Source organism: Tenrec ecaudatus, chromosome 8, assembly GCF_050624435.1.
Source record: "Tenrec ecaudatus isolate mTenEca1 chromosome 8, mTenEca1.hap1, whole genome shotgun sequence".
In the NCBI taxonomy this organism is placed as follows: domain Eukaryota; kingdom Metazoa; phylum Chordata; class Mammalia; order Afrosoricida; family Tenrecidae; genus Tenrec; species Tenrec ecaudatus.
Genome location: NC_134537.1, coordinates 21,020,492 through 21,034,079, shown reverse-complemented (window position 1 = coordinate 21,034,079; position 13,588 = coordinate 21,020,492). Strand labels below are relative to the sequence as shown.

The window sequence follows — 13,588 nt, the reverse complement described above, 5'->3', positions numbered from 1 at the left end:
AGGTGGCACACACTGACCTAGACAGAGCAAAGGAGCTCACTTGTAAGTCTCACATCCCCGGAGATCTACGAGGTCACTGCACGATCCATCACGGAAGGCAGTGGGCAAGAGAGCCATGGGCGCCAAGCACTGTTCACCAACCGCATACATGATGTGTCTTGCTCATAGAAGAACTACTTTTTTCTAATGTACAAGGACATCGTCAGTGTGATAACAAAATGAAATTTACTTCCAAACATCACAAAAGGAATGATTTTTTTCCTGTCACATTTTGCCAAGTGAGAGGAGATTCCAAAAAGGAAAATTACCATGCAGCATATACATATTTTATTGACATTAGAAAGGAGAGCCTAAAATTTGAAATACTCACAAGCACCACACACACAAATCAGTTCTGCTATTTAAATACTGAGGTCAGAAAAAAGAAAAAACTATTAAACTCACAGCCACTGAGTAAAAACAATCTCAGTTCTACCCAGTCCTATAGGGTCACTATGAGTCAGAATGGACTTGAGGACAGTGAGTTTGGTTTGGTTTTTTGAGATGTGTTAAAAGGAGCCCTATTTCAAGGGAACAACAAGTGATTTAAAATTGATGGTGAGGATGGTGCAGAATGCCTGGTAAGCCTTGATCAAGGGTAATGTAGCTGAAAGGAATTACTGAAAACCAAATGAAAGCTGAACATGAGAGTAGGACCAGAAGAAAGGAAAAGGAAATAGAGGAAAAAACTAGGAGGCAAAGGACATTTATACAGGCCTAAATACAAGTATGTACATATGTAAATATATTTAGATATAACAATAGGGAAATAGATCTATACACACATATTTATAGGTTAAGTATTAAAGTAGCAGACGGACATTAAGCCTCTACTCAAGTACTCCCCCAATGCAAGAACACTTTGTTCTATTAACCTGGCATTGTGATGCTCACCTTCCCAACAGGATCGCTGAAGACAAATGGGTGCATAAGCAAATGGGGTGAAGAAAGCTGATGGTGCCCAGCTATCAAAAGATATAGCGCCTGGGGCCTTAAAGGTTTGACGATAAACACACGACCATCTAGCTGAGAAGCAACAAAGTCCACATGGAAGGAGCACACCAGCCTGTGTGATTATGAGGTGTTGATGAGACCAGGTAACAGGCATCAAAGACCCAGAACAAAAACTCATATCAATATGAATGAGGGGGAGTGTGGAGTAGAGACCCAAAGCCCATCTGTAGACTACCTGGACATCCCTTACAGAAACAGGGTCAGAAGGAAGAGAGGAGCCAGTCAGGGTGCAGTATAGCACCGATGAAACATTCCTCTAGTTCTTTAATGCTTCCTCCCCCCACTATCATGACCCCAATTCTACCTTAGAAATCTGGCTAGACCAGATCATGTACATAGATAAGATCTGGAAACCCAGGTGATCCATAACAGATAAACCCCTCAGGACCAATATTGAGAGTAACAATACCAGGAGGGGACGGGAAAGGTGGGTGGAGAAAGGGAGAATCAATCACAATGATCTACATACAAACCTCTCCCAGGGGGACAGACAACAGAAAAGCGGGTGAAGGGAGACATCGGTCAGTGTAAGCCGTGAAAAATAAAATAATTTGTAGATTATCAAGGGTTCATGAGGGAGGGAGGGTGGGGGGGAAATGAGAAGCTGATACCAAGAGCTCAAGTAGAAAGAAAATGTTTTGAGAATGATGATGGTAGCAAATGTACAAATGTGCTTGATACAATGGATGGATGTATGGATTGTGATAAGAGCTGTATATACCCCCAATAAAATGATAAAAAATAAATTAATTGGTTAAGTAATGTTTAAAAAAATTTAAAGGAGCCCTATTGGCAAAGTTGCATTCTGCTGCTAACCAAAAGGTCAGGGACTCAAATACACAAGCTGTTCTGCACAATAAAAATGTGCCAGTCTGCTGCCACAAAGATTACATCCCTGGCTACCCTGTGCGAAAGGTCTTCTCTGTCCTGTAGTGTAGTCACCCAGCTTAGCAGGAAGAATTCCATTGGCTGAACTGCCTTCAACTTCTGACAAGCAGCTCGTTGCCCCTCCCTCCTCCTCCCCTTCCCACTCCCAACAGACCTGGACTCTCCGATGTCTCCAGACTGCAGCTTGCCCAATTAGCAAGAAATGTAAACTACCTGTCAAACCTTGAGTTACCACCTGGAGCTGCTCCTAGCCTCCTTCTGGTACCCTGCTTGCCTGACAAGCAAAGGTTATCACTGCCTGCATGCTCCTCACCCCACCCCCATGCACTAAGCCAGCCCTCGGCCTTAACTATAAAGACGCCATGCTTTCTTTGTTTGGGGTCAAGAGTTTCCCATTCTTTAGCCTCCTCTAGAACCAGCTGTAATAAAGGCTCTTATATCAAATGGCAAGTGATTACTCTCTCGCGGGTATTAACCATAAGGTGGCTAAGAGTCATAGTCAAATAATGGCAATTGGATTGGTTTCTTTCTTTTTGATACCTGTTAATGTCATGTCATGTGATGATTTCCCAAAATGCATGCTAATTTAATCATCATCAGTGTGGAGTGGATGATTTGCACTTTTAGCCTCAGGAACTTTAACAAATAAACTCCTTTAAGTCACTTACTTGCCCACTCTAATAAAATGTGAGGAAAAGGCTCTGACACTATACAGGACCTCTTAGAGTACTGAAAAGCAAGGCTGTTACTTTGAGACAAAGGTGCACCTGACCCAAACCATGGTATTTTCAATGGCCTCCTGTGCATGTGAAAGTTGGACACTGGATACAGACAGAAGAGGTATCGAAGCATTTGCACTGTGGTGCGGAGAAGGGTACAGAAAGGACCGTGGACTGCTAAAAGAACCACCAGATCTGTCTTGGAAGACAGACATCCAGAATGCTCCTGAGAGGCAAGGAAGGCGAGGCTCTGTCTCCATGTTGTCAAGAGAAACCAGTCCCTGGGGGAGGGCATCGTGTTAGGTAAAGTAGAGAGGCAGCAAAAAAGAGGAAGGTGCTCCAGGAAATGGGCTGACCTCATGACTGCAACTCTGGACTCAAGCACAGAAACAAGTGTGAGCACAGCACAAGACCGGGCAGTATCTTGTTCTGTTGTGAAGAACGTCGCGATGGGTCAGACCAACTAGATGGCGCCTGAGAACAACACTAACAGGAATGCGAGAAGGGAAGGGAGGTTACTCCCTAGAGGGCAGACATGCTTTAACTCTGAACCAGATTCAAACCAATCTCACGGTCACTGAGTAATTCATAACCATCCTACAGAACTGCCCACGGGGAACTGCCCCTCTGAGTTTCTGAGACTGTAAGTCTTTAGGACGGAAGAATGCCTCAACTTTCTCCTACAGTGCAGCTGTTGGTTTCAAACTGCTGCCCTCGTAGTTAGCAGCCCAACTCGTAACCCAGTGTGCCAGTACTCGTAACCTCACCACCTCGGTGAAGCAAAAGACAATATACAGTAAGAGAAGAGGAAGGTCAGCAAAAAAAAAAAAAAACCAATTGAGGCAAGGAAAGACATTGGGAGGGGAATAAGAATTGAAGGTCACAGAGGTGAATACAATTAGGCCCACAATCCTGCGGTAATAGACAGGTGTGGAAGAGAGAATGGAAGTATACCCAATGGTATCTGGAAGTCTGACAGAGGTTATTTGTACATGTGTATTTACCTTGGTTGAAAATATATCCAGGAATGTGGTGGAACATACAGGGCCAAAAGGTATGAAAACTTCTTAGATAAAACCCAACACCTTGAAGGAATGAGTTGTTGGACCTATGGGCACAGGACCATAGTTTCAGGGAACACCACAGCCCAGTGAGTAGTGAATGGGGTCTCAAATGCTTGTGAGCAGGCACTGAAGATGCGATCATTGGTTTCTCCCTGACTAGAGGAACAAAGAGTGAAGAATAGTGATAGAAAAACAATTAACCCAATACGCTAATGGACCACGTGAACATCAGTCTCCAGGAGCCTGAAGTCAGAAGAACTAGATGGTGCTCAGCTGCCAATACAAATCACTCTGAAAGAAATCACATTAGAAGCTCCTGGTTTAAGTAGTGGGGAAAGGGAACAAACCTCAAAATCTGAACGAAAACCAGGCTTACTGATCAGAAAGAAACTGGTGAAACCCCCAAAGCCATGGCCCTTAGTCACCCCTCAAGTCTGGACAAGAACACCCTCATGGCTCAATTTTCAGGCAAACAGTGGTCTATAAGGGGAAACAATAGCACTAGGGAGGTACTCACACCTTGGAATAATCAATATTTGAGATTAAAAACCAAGTTCAGAAGAATTAGGCAAGAAAAAGGAATGGAAAGAGGAAACACTGGGGGTGGGTGAGTGAGGGGATAAGTAATAGTACATTGTGGGGATTGCAATGTATAAAGTGTGTATGAATTATTGAATAGAAAACGGATCTCCTCTGAAACCTCTGCTCAAGTCACAATCAAGTCGGGCGGAGGAAGGGGGACGGCAACTTGTTCGTCTCCATAAAAATACATAAAGCTACCCACTTGTGGTGTGTCTGTTACAGCAGTACTAGGTAACTGAGAGTGTTTCAATTACTCTATCAATTAATAGGGACGCAAGGTCCAATTGAGTTTCTCATACTTGAGTGTGCTTAGAACCCCTGGGCCTGGCAGTAGATCAAAAAATAGAAGTATCAACCTCCTCCCTAGAAGACGGATGGCAGAGAAGGGGAGGAAGGGAGACCCCGGATAGGGCAAGATATGACCAAATAACAATCTATAAATTATCAAGGGCTCACGAGGGAGGGGGGAGCGAGGAGGGAGGGGGGAAAAAAGAGGACCTGATGCAAAGGGCTTAAGTGGAGAGCAAATGCTTTGAAAATGATTAGGGCAAAGAATGTATGGATGTGCTTTATACAATTGATGTATGTATGTGCATGGATTGTGATAAGAGTTATATGAGTCCCTAATAAAATGTGAGAAAAAAATAGAAATATATAGCCCAACCCAGAAATTCTGAATCCTGAACTCAGGATGAGAGGCTGAGGAATCTGTGGTGATGTTTTCGGAGAAAAGCAACCCTCTGAGAAAGCCCCTAGAAAATTAAGTTGAGGCTTGGTAAGAGACTGTGCTACTGAGGAGGAAATGTTTTTGTTTGTCTAAGGTTTGCTCCTTCCATCCCAGCTCTGTTTTATACAGGATATTGCTCCCTGCAGCCATTAATAATAGCACACACATATAATCCAGGAGGTGGCTGTCAACAGAAACCCTGCCCCGGTTATTCCCCACCACAATTCATAAGAGTAGGCAAGCACATCTTAGACTCTCAAATGAACTGGATCTTCTGACAGCTCTTAAATGTACTTGCACCATTTGCTAAATGATGGGAAACGATAACAGTCCCCCCATCTCGAAGGCAGCTAGGAGTTGGAATGGGCCAATGGCAGTGGGTTTTGCAACCTCTCTGTCCCCACAGCAAGCGCTCTGCCACCTACCTTGTGTTCCTCCTTCATCACCTGTTCAATGAGCTCAGATTTCACCGGGGGTTTTGAATACTGGCCTGAGAGAAGGCCGTGTCCTAACTTAGTCCTGGACAGCGGGGAGAAACAAAAACAAGTAGGTCATTGTTGTTTTTCCTCTGAGGTGGTGAAATTATCTATGAATGTCAATAAGTCCAACTGCTCTCGGGTGGAACATTTCATCGCAATCACTCCCAAATAGTCCTTTATTTGAATCTCAAAGGTTTCAAGCTTTCCTCGGGATGTTAAAATAAATGTACTAATTTCTTTCTCCTTATGAAAGTTAGGACATGCTCATTTGAAAAAGATTTAAAAATTTTTTTAAAACAGGTAAAAATGACAGAGAGAGAGAACTGTCTTGCAAGTTGTAAGCCAAAGACAACCAGGTGGCTATTTCACTGGATTCTTTAAATTAAAAAAAGGAACAAACACCTGGCACTTACATCTGGGTGTTGAAATCTTGCGTTGGGTCTAAAGGAGAGTAGTCAAATATTCTTGGCAGGTTTCCAACATACCTGAGAAATTAGAAATGACAGTCAAACAGAGGCCCTGAGAGAAGAACAGGACCAACTTACGCCATCATTCTCCCCAAGACCCCATTGCTCTGGGGTCTAAATTAAACCAACACCCTGAAGAGAAGGTTGTTTTTTCCTGGAGATTCTGTACCACCTTAAAATCTTTATCCTTTTCTCACCAGTTCTCAACCATGACTGAGCCTTTAAAGTCAAACGTTTTGTTTGCTGGCTGCGCCCATACTCCCCAATTAAATTTGTGATCCAGGTAACTCCGGCACATGGTGACCCCGTGTGTGCATCTGGGTAGAATGGTGCTTCCTAGAGCTACCAATGGCTGGTTTTTCAGAAGTGGGTGGTCAGAAGTAAATCCCAGGCACTTCTGGTTAGACTCACACTGCCAACCTTTCCGTTGGCACCCAAGGGCACTAGCTATCGGTGCTCTAATTTCACTGATCCACCTAGGGGCCTGCCATTTTGGACTTGGTGAAAAGGTCCCAGGAAATTCTAGGAAGCAGCCCTTGCTGAGAAACACTGGTTTGTACCATAACCCTTGCCACCTCAAAAGCAAATGATATACAGACAAACTAGAGCAGCGTCTGGTATGAAAGGGGCATCTGATATATCCTTGTTAAATGAATGAATTCATCTCATGTAACATACAACCAACCAATTTTAGAGACTACAGCCCAAGAGAAAAGGCATTCTTGACAAAAAGGCCTCGCAGAGAGCACCCATAATTTGCAATGTCTACTATCGAGTTTTGATGTTGGATTTCTCCACTATCAGATACTTGTAGGCAACTGCTTTCACAAGCGAAAAATTTGAATTCCGATATATGTAGCTACATCAAAATTAGCAAGGCCCCCTTCTTGGGGCCAGTCCATTTCAAGTGGCTTTTGAATGAGGGCACTAGGTCAATAACTGCAGCTAGAAATTTTCAGAGAACCAAAAGCCACACAGCAGATGAACCAAAATGTGGAACCAAACGATTTCCTAAGACAGAGGCGAGAGTGAAGAATTCTTAATAACATCATAGTATACAACCTGATAAACTCATGTTGTCTTATGATCCAGTCTTTATTATATCTCCTATCAATCTGAGAAAACACGAAATGAACAGGGAAGGTGAACATTAGCGAAGCAGGCTTATCCATCCAGGTAACATTGATGGCCCTTTGCATAGAAACATTGTACTTCAAGATGGATCTTGAAATGCCCTTTTGACAATGCATGCGATGCCATTCCTCTGGGTTTTGTCTTCCGTATGTGCTTCAAAATGGGTCCATTTCGGCTCACTGGTGCCGGGCTATCAATCAGTATGCATTCCACTTAGTTTGTGAAGATTCCTAATTTTCCGACACTTGTACTTGATACATAAGCATGTTCCAGTTCCCAGGGAATGTCTTTAACTGCGTCTCCTCATCTTTGAGGCGTGCGCCATAAAGAAGTTTCACCCCTTTAAGTGTCGATCAGTAAGATCTACCCTTCCTTCCCACAGTTTTTTATCTACCTTCCAACCTAGGGGACTCCTCTCTGGCATCATCTCTGAGGATGCCTTGCTGCTCTTCAGATGGTTTCCAAGGCCTGAGCTCTCAATCGTGGGCAGCCTGTTCCTCCTTCGTAGTCTTTTCTTAATTTGGAAGCTTCCCTAGAGCCAGTTTGCCACGGGTGACCCCGCTGGTATTTGCAGTAACTGTGGCATACTGGTGGCACAGCTTCCTGCATCTCAGCAATGCACAAGCCACCACAGCGTGACACGCTTGATGAATGGTGGAAGCTAGGAATAGCACAAGGCACTTTACCCACCTGGAATCAAACTCACATGGACATCCTCACAGCTGTTAGTAGCAATTAATAAAACGTCTATCAAATATCCATTTATTTCCCATCTTGGTATTTCAAGACTGGCCCCACTCATTGCTGTCTTCTGTTTCTGAAAATGTACAGTCTGTTTCACACCTCTATTTTTCATTTTCCCATTCAGTAGATAAAGAGTGGGTTCTGCCCTGCCAAGCAGTGTGTTGGGTATGGGAATTTAGCCGTGAACAGAATGGACAAGGTACCTGTCCACATGAAACTAACAGCCCACTTGAGGAAATAGATATAAAGAATCGGAAGAAGAATTAAATTGCTATAAATCTGACAAATCTCAAGGAGGAAAAGGGAAAGAGGGGGCCGGGGAGCCCTTTGAGAAAGAGACACATAAAGAAACACCTGGTAGATGTGCGGGGAATGAGGCACAGAGATTTTAAGCAGAAGGAAAAGAAAATTTGAAACTCTTTCACTTAAAGTCAAATTTAAAAGAACAGACATATTATTTCTACTGAAAGTTTCCTATGTCTTATACCTGCATTATTGTCATTTAATTGGGGAACAATGTAGGTTCACTTTATATGACTCATACTCTATAATTTAAAAAACTGTTTCAGGAATATCCTTAAGTTGGTATTGTATAATTATTATTTCTATAAATTAGAATTGAAGAAACATGTGCTCTTTTGTTAATATTTTTAGTGCTTTACAGTCTGCAATTTTGATAAATTAATTTTACATTCCAAAGTTGGGTGAAGAATTAGCTTTCTGAATTTTTCCTTCAGAGATATATATATATTTATAAAATCTTGGTCTTTTGCATTTAAGATTCGTATCTCTCATCTTAGTTTTGTTTCAATAAGGTTAGGATTTTATATAATATTTTCCTATATGTGGATTGGAAAAAGCTTGTGAAAAAATTCCATTATCTTTCATTGCAATTTCCCACGGATGATGTCCTTGCTGTCACCCACAGCTCATCAAGTCTTCTGTCATTCATGTTCCATGCAGCACATTTGTTCTTGACATTCTGGTGGGATTCCCTCAAGGTAAGAGTTGGGCTCTTGTAGACGTGTTTTAATTCTATTCCACTTCGATTGGAACTTACATAGGAGCAACTGCTGGTCTGGTTTCTCCAGTGTCTCTTCCTACAAGTGTGGTTCATTTGATTTCTGTACACCCCATCTGGAGAAGACCAGGTGTATAGTGGCCATTGGCGGTGTTGAAAGGGGATATTTGTGATTAACGAATTGTTTTGCAAAGTTGTATCATGCAATCTCCCGCGGCTTCAGTTCCGTTACCCAGACCATGTTTTCCAACCACTCTTCCTTCCTCTTTGTTCCCCATCACTATTGTACTTCCAGATAGATCCCGAAATGTCCCTTGAGACCAGTGGTTCTCAACTTCCCAATACTGCGACCCTTTCATACAGTGCCTCATGTTGTGGTGACCCCTCCCCCACCATAAAATGATTTTCGTTGCTACTTCATAACTGTAATTTTGCTACTATTATGAATCAGGCGACTCCTGTGAAAGGGTCATTCGACGCCCCCCCAAAGGGGTCGCGTCCCATGGGTTGAGAACAGCTGCTCTAGACAATGAATGGAATGCCATTCCTGGCACAGGAAACCATACGATTTTCTGATCCATAATGGCCAAGATCAGTCCATTTCACCTCGCTAATGCCTAGCTTATCAATCGTTATGCGTTCCATTTCCATTGTAATGACTTCCAATTTTCCTAAATTCATTCCTCGTACATTCCAAGGTCCGGTTGTTAACGGAAGTTTGCAGCTGTTGTTTCTCATTTTCAGGTATGCCCCATCATCAAACAAAGATCCAGAAGGCTTTGCTCCGTCCTCACCAGTCCGGTCAGCTCTACTTTGAGGAGGCAGCTCTTCCTTGGTCGTATTTTGAGGATCATCCAACCTGAGGGTCTCATCTTCTGGCACTCTCTGATAATGTCCTACTTCTGCTCATTAGGTTTTTAGTAACTGGCAATAATTCAGTGCTGCCCACAGGGTTTTCAGTGGCTAATTCCTCTGAAGTACACAGCCTATCCCTTCTTCAGAGTCTGTTTTTAGTCTTGAAGTTCGATTGAAACCTGTACCTTTTGGGTGACCTTGATAGTATTTGAAATACCAGTAACATACCCTTCAGCATTACAGCAACACAAAAGCCATCACAGTGTGACAAAATGACTGACAAGTGGTGGGGAGAAAATCTTACCATTACTAACATGAACCCTAAAACTAGAGAATACATCCAAGTATTACATTCTTAATTAGGCACTTTTGACCTTGTTTCTATCAAGCCCTTGGTAACCCAGGCTGCATGTTATAGCTGGGACTTTAGACTCTGTCCTTTCAGAGTACACAACATCCTTCATAAATCTTATCAGAGGACTCCGACTTGGTAATCCCACTAAGTGAAGTGGATTTTACCTTAAACTTATTATGTAGCAGAGTTAAGGAACTAAAACACTCGTTATAAAATATGAAGCAAAAAAATAAAATACTCCTTAGACTTATGGCTGAAATGCCCCCCTGTGAAACAAGCAGATAACTGCTACCCAAGGATTTGGAGGTCCTTGGACTTTGGTCTGGAGCTTTCATTTTGAAGGTGCCCAATGAATGGCGGCTTAAGACTCCCATATATTTTCTATTTTCATACCCTCTTTGCTTTCTTATAACATGTCTTAGTCTAGCAGGCATGGCTCTGCCTTTGTGAATGAGCGTTACTGAAAGTGTTCTATTGTCAACCCCCAAGTTTGAGTAGGGTACAGTCACTTGAGTCTTTGCTTTGTACCAGTCAATCAGCTATGTATCCTGGTCTAAAATGATGTCCTATGTATATATACTTCCCTCTTCTAAAGCATATTTGATATTCTATAATAGCAAGTAAATTAAGGATACTACCAATAGAACTACTCTACGTAAATCATGGGCATGATGTGCAATATTCCCCAATAAAAGGATAAGGACATCTTTCATTTGGATCAGTGGCATAGGAAAACCACAGCTACGCGAATAAATTCAATCCTATGATGTGGCCCTATTCAACAACTGCCTTTGAAGAGGCCACTGAAGATGTGGGTGCTACAGCAAAGTAGGGTGAAAAAATCAGATGGTGTGTGGCTATCAGAAACAATCGCTTCTCAAGGTCTTAAGACTTGTCTTAAAACAAGCAGCCATCTACGTGAGATGTCAGCTAAGTCTACACAGAAGAAGCACATCAGCCTGTGTGATCCAAGGATTTTAAATAAGAAAATATAAATCAGAAGGAGGGAAGAGCATTTGAACTTAAATTCTGAGCACCCAGTTTGCAGAAGGTTAAGCATGACAGTAAAAGTTCAAAATCCTTGCGCAGGGTCCCCACAGGGATTAAGCCTCTGATGAATCTCCTCAGACCATTGATGGGGGACAGGGGCCGCCTAGCACAACAGCGTGCACTGGAAAACGGATTAATGCAGACGATATGACTTTAAAATCGAACCCCCTTGTCATTTCTTCTCCCTTTTGGTAGCGCTTCAAATCTGTTCTGGGTTTTCTTATTCTCTGTTATCTTTTCTTCTGAGGTTTTGCATTGTGCTAGTCTGTTGTTGTTGGATCTTCCTGTTGGCGTTTTGTTTATTCTTTTTGTTTCTGAATGCTTTTCTTTGTGTGAAATCCACGCGAGGTAAATCTAGAGACAGCAACTGGAAGAATAAATTAGTGGCGTTATGACGGAATAATTGACCACTAGCGAGCCAAAGGGCAGCATTTACCCAAGGGCAGCGTTCAGAAAGCTTAGCGAAGGAGGAGGAATGAAGACAGAGCACACAGCGAGGGCGTTGGGTCAGGGAGTTACAGTGCAGGGGCCGCCCTCAGAGGCATGAAGCAACGTGACTTGTTGACTGGAAAATTGAGCTTCTCTGTAAATGCTCACCCGGGTCACAATAATTTCTTTCAATACGCTACTAAAAAAAACCCGACATGGCACCTGTAAGATACAGCAATATCAAACTGCTGCAAGACTCTCTACCTGCTCACTCCCAATGTTCACCGGCGTCTGATCCACACCCAACAGCCCGTGGGCGATCACCGAGCATGCCTGAGTAACAGAAAGCAGAAACCCTCAATCCTCAGCTCGACTCTACTGAGCAGCAAGGCGACCACATAAGTCACTGCATCTCTCCGGGTTCACATATGAAGGAATAAGACCTCTTGAGTGGGTTTGCCTTCCTTCATAATTCATTATTAATATACTCTTGGCACATAGCGATGATCTAAAGATGGAAGGCAGTATCAACACTACAACACCCTGCAGGGCGCTTTTCTGTTTACGAAGCTTCCTTTACCTCACCTGGTCCCTGTGACACTTGGCCCTAATCCGCTGGAGTGGACCAAGTCATACCACATAGACCCATAAGACTTGAAAGCAAGGCCATAAACAGATACCTGTGTGGCAGTGTCCACTGTGGCCCTGGTCACGGTAACTGAAGGGTGGGAACAACCCCAGTGGCCGCGAGCAGAGGAATGAATGAACAAAGCACAGTACACATATAAGGGAATACGACTCAGCCACTAAGACAACTGAAATCCTGTTACACGCTACACCATGGATGCGCCTCACCAAAATCAGAGACACACAAAAGGACAAACACTACGTGAAATGTCTAGAGCAGGGGTGTCAAACTCAAAATGCAGGCCATTGGGTGCAACAGGTAAGATTCACGTGGGCCACATCACCTTTACCAATTTTGTTAAATTTATATTTTGAAGTGAGGATTCAGGAATATGGATAGGATAAGTAAAATGCTACATAATTGCTTTTATTTAAACATTTATTTTATTTAATATATTTATAAAACTAAAATTATTCTTCTTTACGTGAAACTTGCCAGCATGTTCCTCCTACTAGTTTTCCAATATCTGGATTCAAAGACTGAGAACAGACCATCTTCGTTAAGGCCGACAGATGTTTATCGGTTAATCTTGATCTGCATGACGTTTTATTCAATTTCAAGGAAGAATATAGTTGTTCACACAATGGCTTCCCTCTAAAAATGTTCGCTAGCGCTGCCGCTAGGTATGATTCCTAACAGCACAAACCAGAGTGCTCTTTCTAACCTTTTTGCTATCGGGATGTTTACATGACGTGACACTGAGAGTGGCAGACATATCGCTTCCAAGCGTCGCTGGAAGTGAGTCAGCACATTTATACACGTCCACAGACCCCCAGGAAAGGCGCTGGGCCACATGTACACCCGTCTTCAGTAGTTACAGGGTTTACAAGGGAATTGTGTTTGTGGTATTGCCTTGATCTCCCCTAAGCGCTATTTTTTACAACAATTTTTTCTATTTTCATTTTATTTCTGAGCATCGCGGGCCACAAAAAATTACCTCAGGGGGCCACATGTGGCTTGCGGGCCACCAGTTTGACACCCCTGGACTAGAGGAAGCACAGGCTTTTATTCATGGTGACCAGGGGTAGGAGGGGGAGTTGGTGGCAAGTTCCAGCTTCAGGAGGTCAGCATTTCTGTGAAAAGTGATGAAAAATTTGGAAGCCTAGTGGATGTACAGCATGGTGAGTGTAATTAATGTCCCTGAACTAAACGTCAAAAACACCGGATGGCCAATGGTTTGTTTGCTATAGGCGCTTTTTTTTTGGGGGGGGGGGGGAATCGGGAGGACTCCAATCTGATGGACTGAAGTCCCGAGTATATTTGAAGCTTGGTTTTTATATTTTTCTTACACAAGAGAATTGGTTACAAAACAAACATCAAAGAACTGAAACAT

At 42.9% G+C, this 13,588-nt stretch overlaps 1 protein-coding gene across 2 annotated transcripts in view; it reads right to left on the bottom strand.

Moving 5' to 3' along the window:
* The window catches only part of USP13 (ubiquitin specific peptidase 13), a 138,875-nt gene that overhangs the window by 43,269 nt on the left and 82,018 nt on the right, over positions 1-13,588 (bottom strand). For both annotated transcript variants that reach the window (XM_075556080.1, XM_075556079.1), the window contains exons 9-10: positions 5,926-5,997; positions 5,459-5,552 (exon numbers count right to left, since the gene is read on the bottom strand). In XM_075556080.1, the coding sequence (XP_075412195.1) occupies positions 5,459-5,552; positions 5,926-5,997 (166 nt within the window). The remainder of the gene's footprint in view (positions 1-5,458; positions 5,553-5,925; positions 5,998-13,588) is intronic.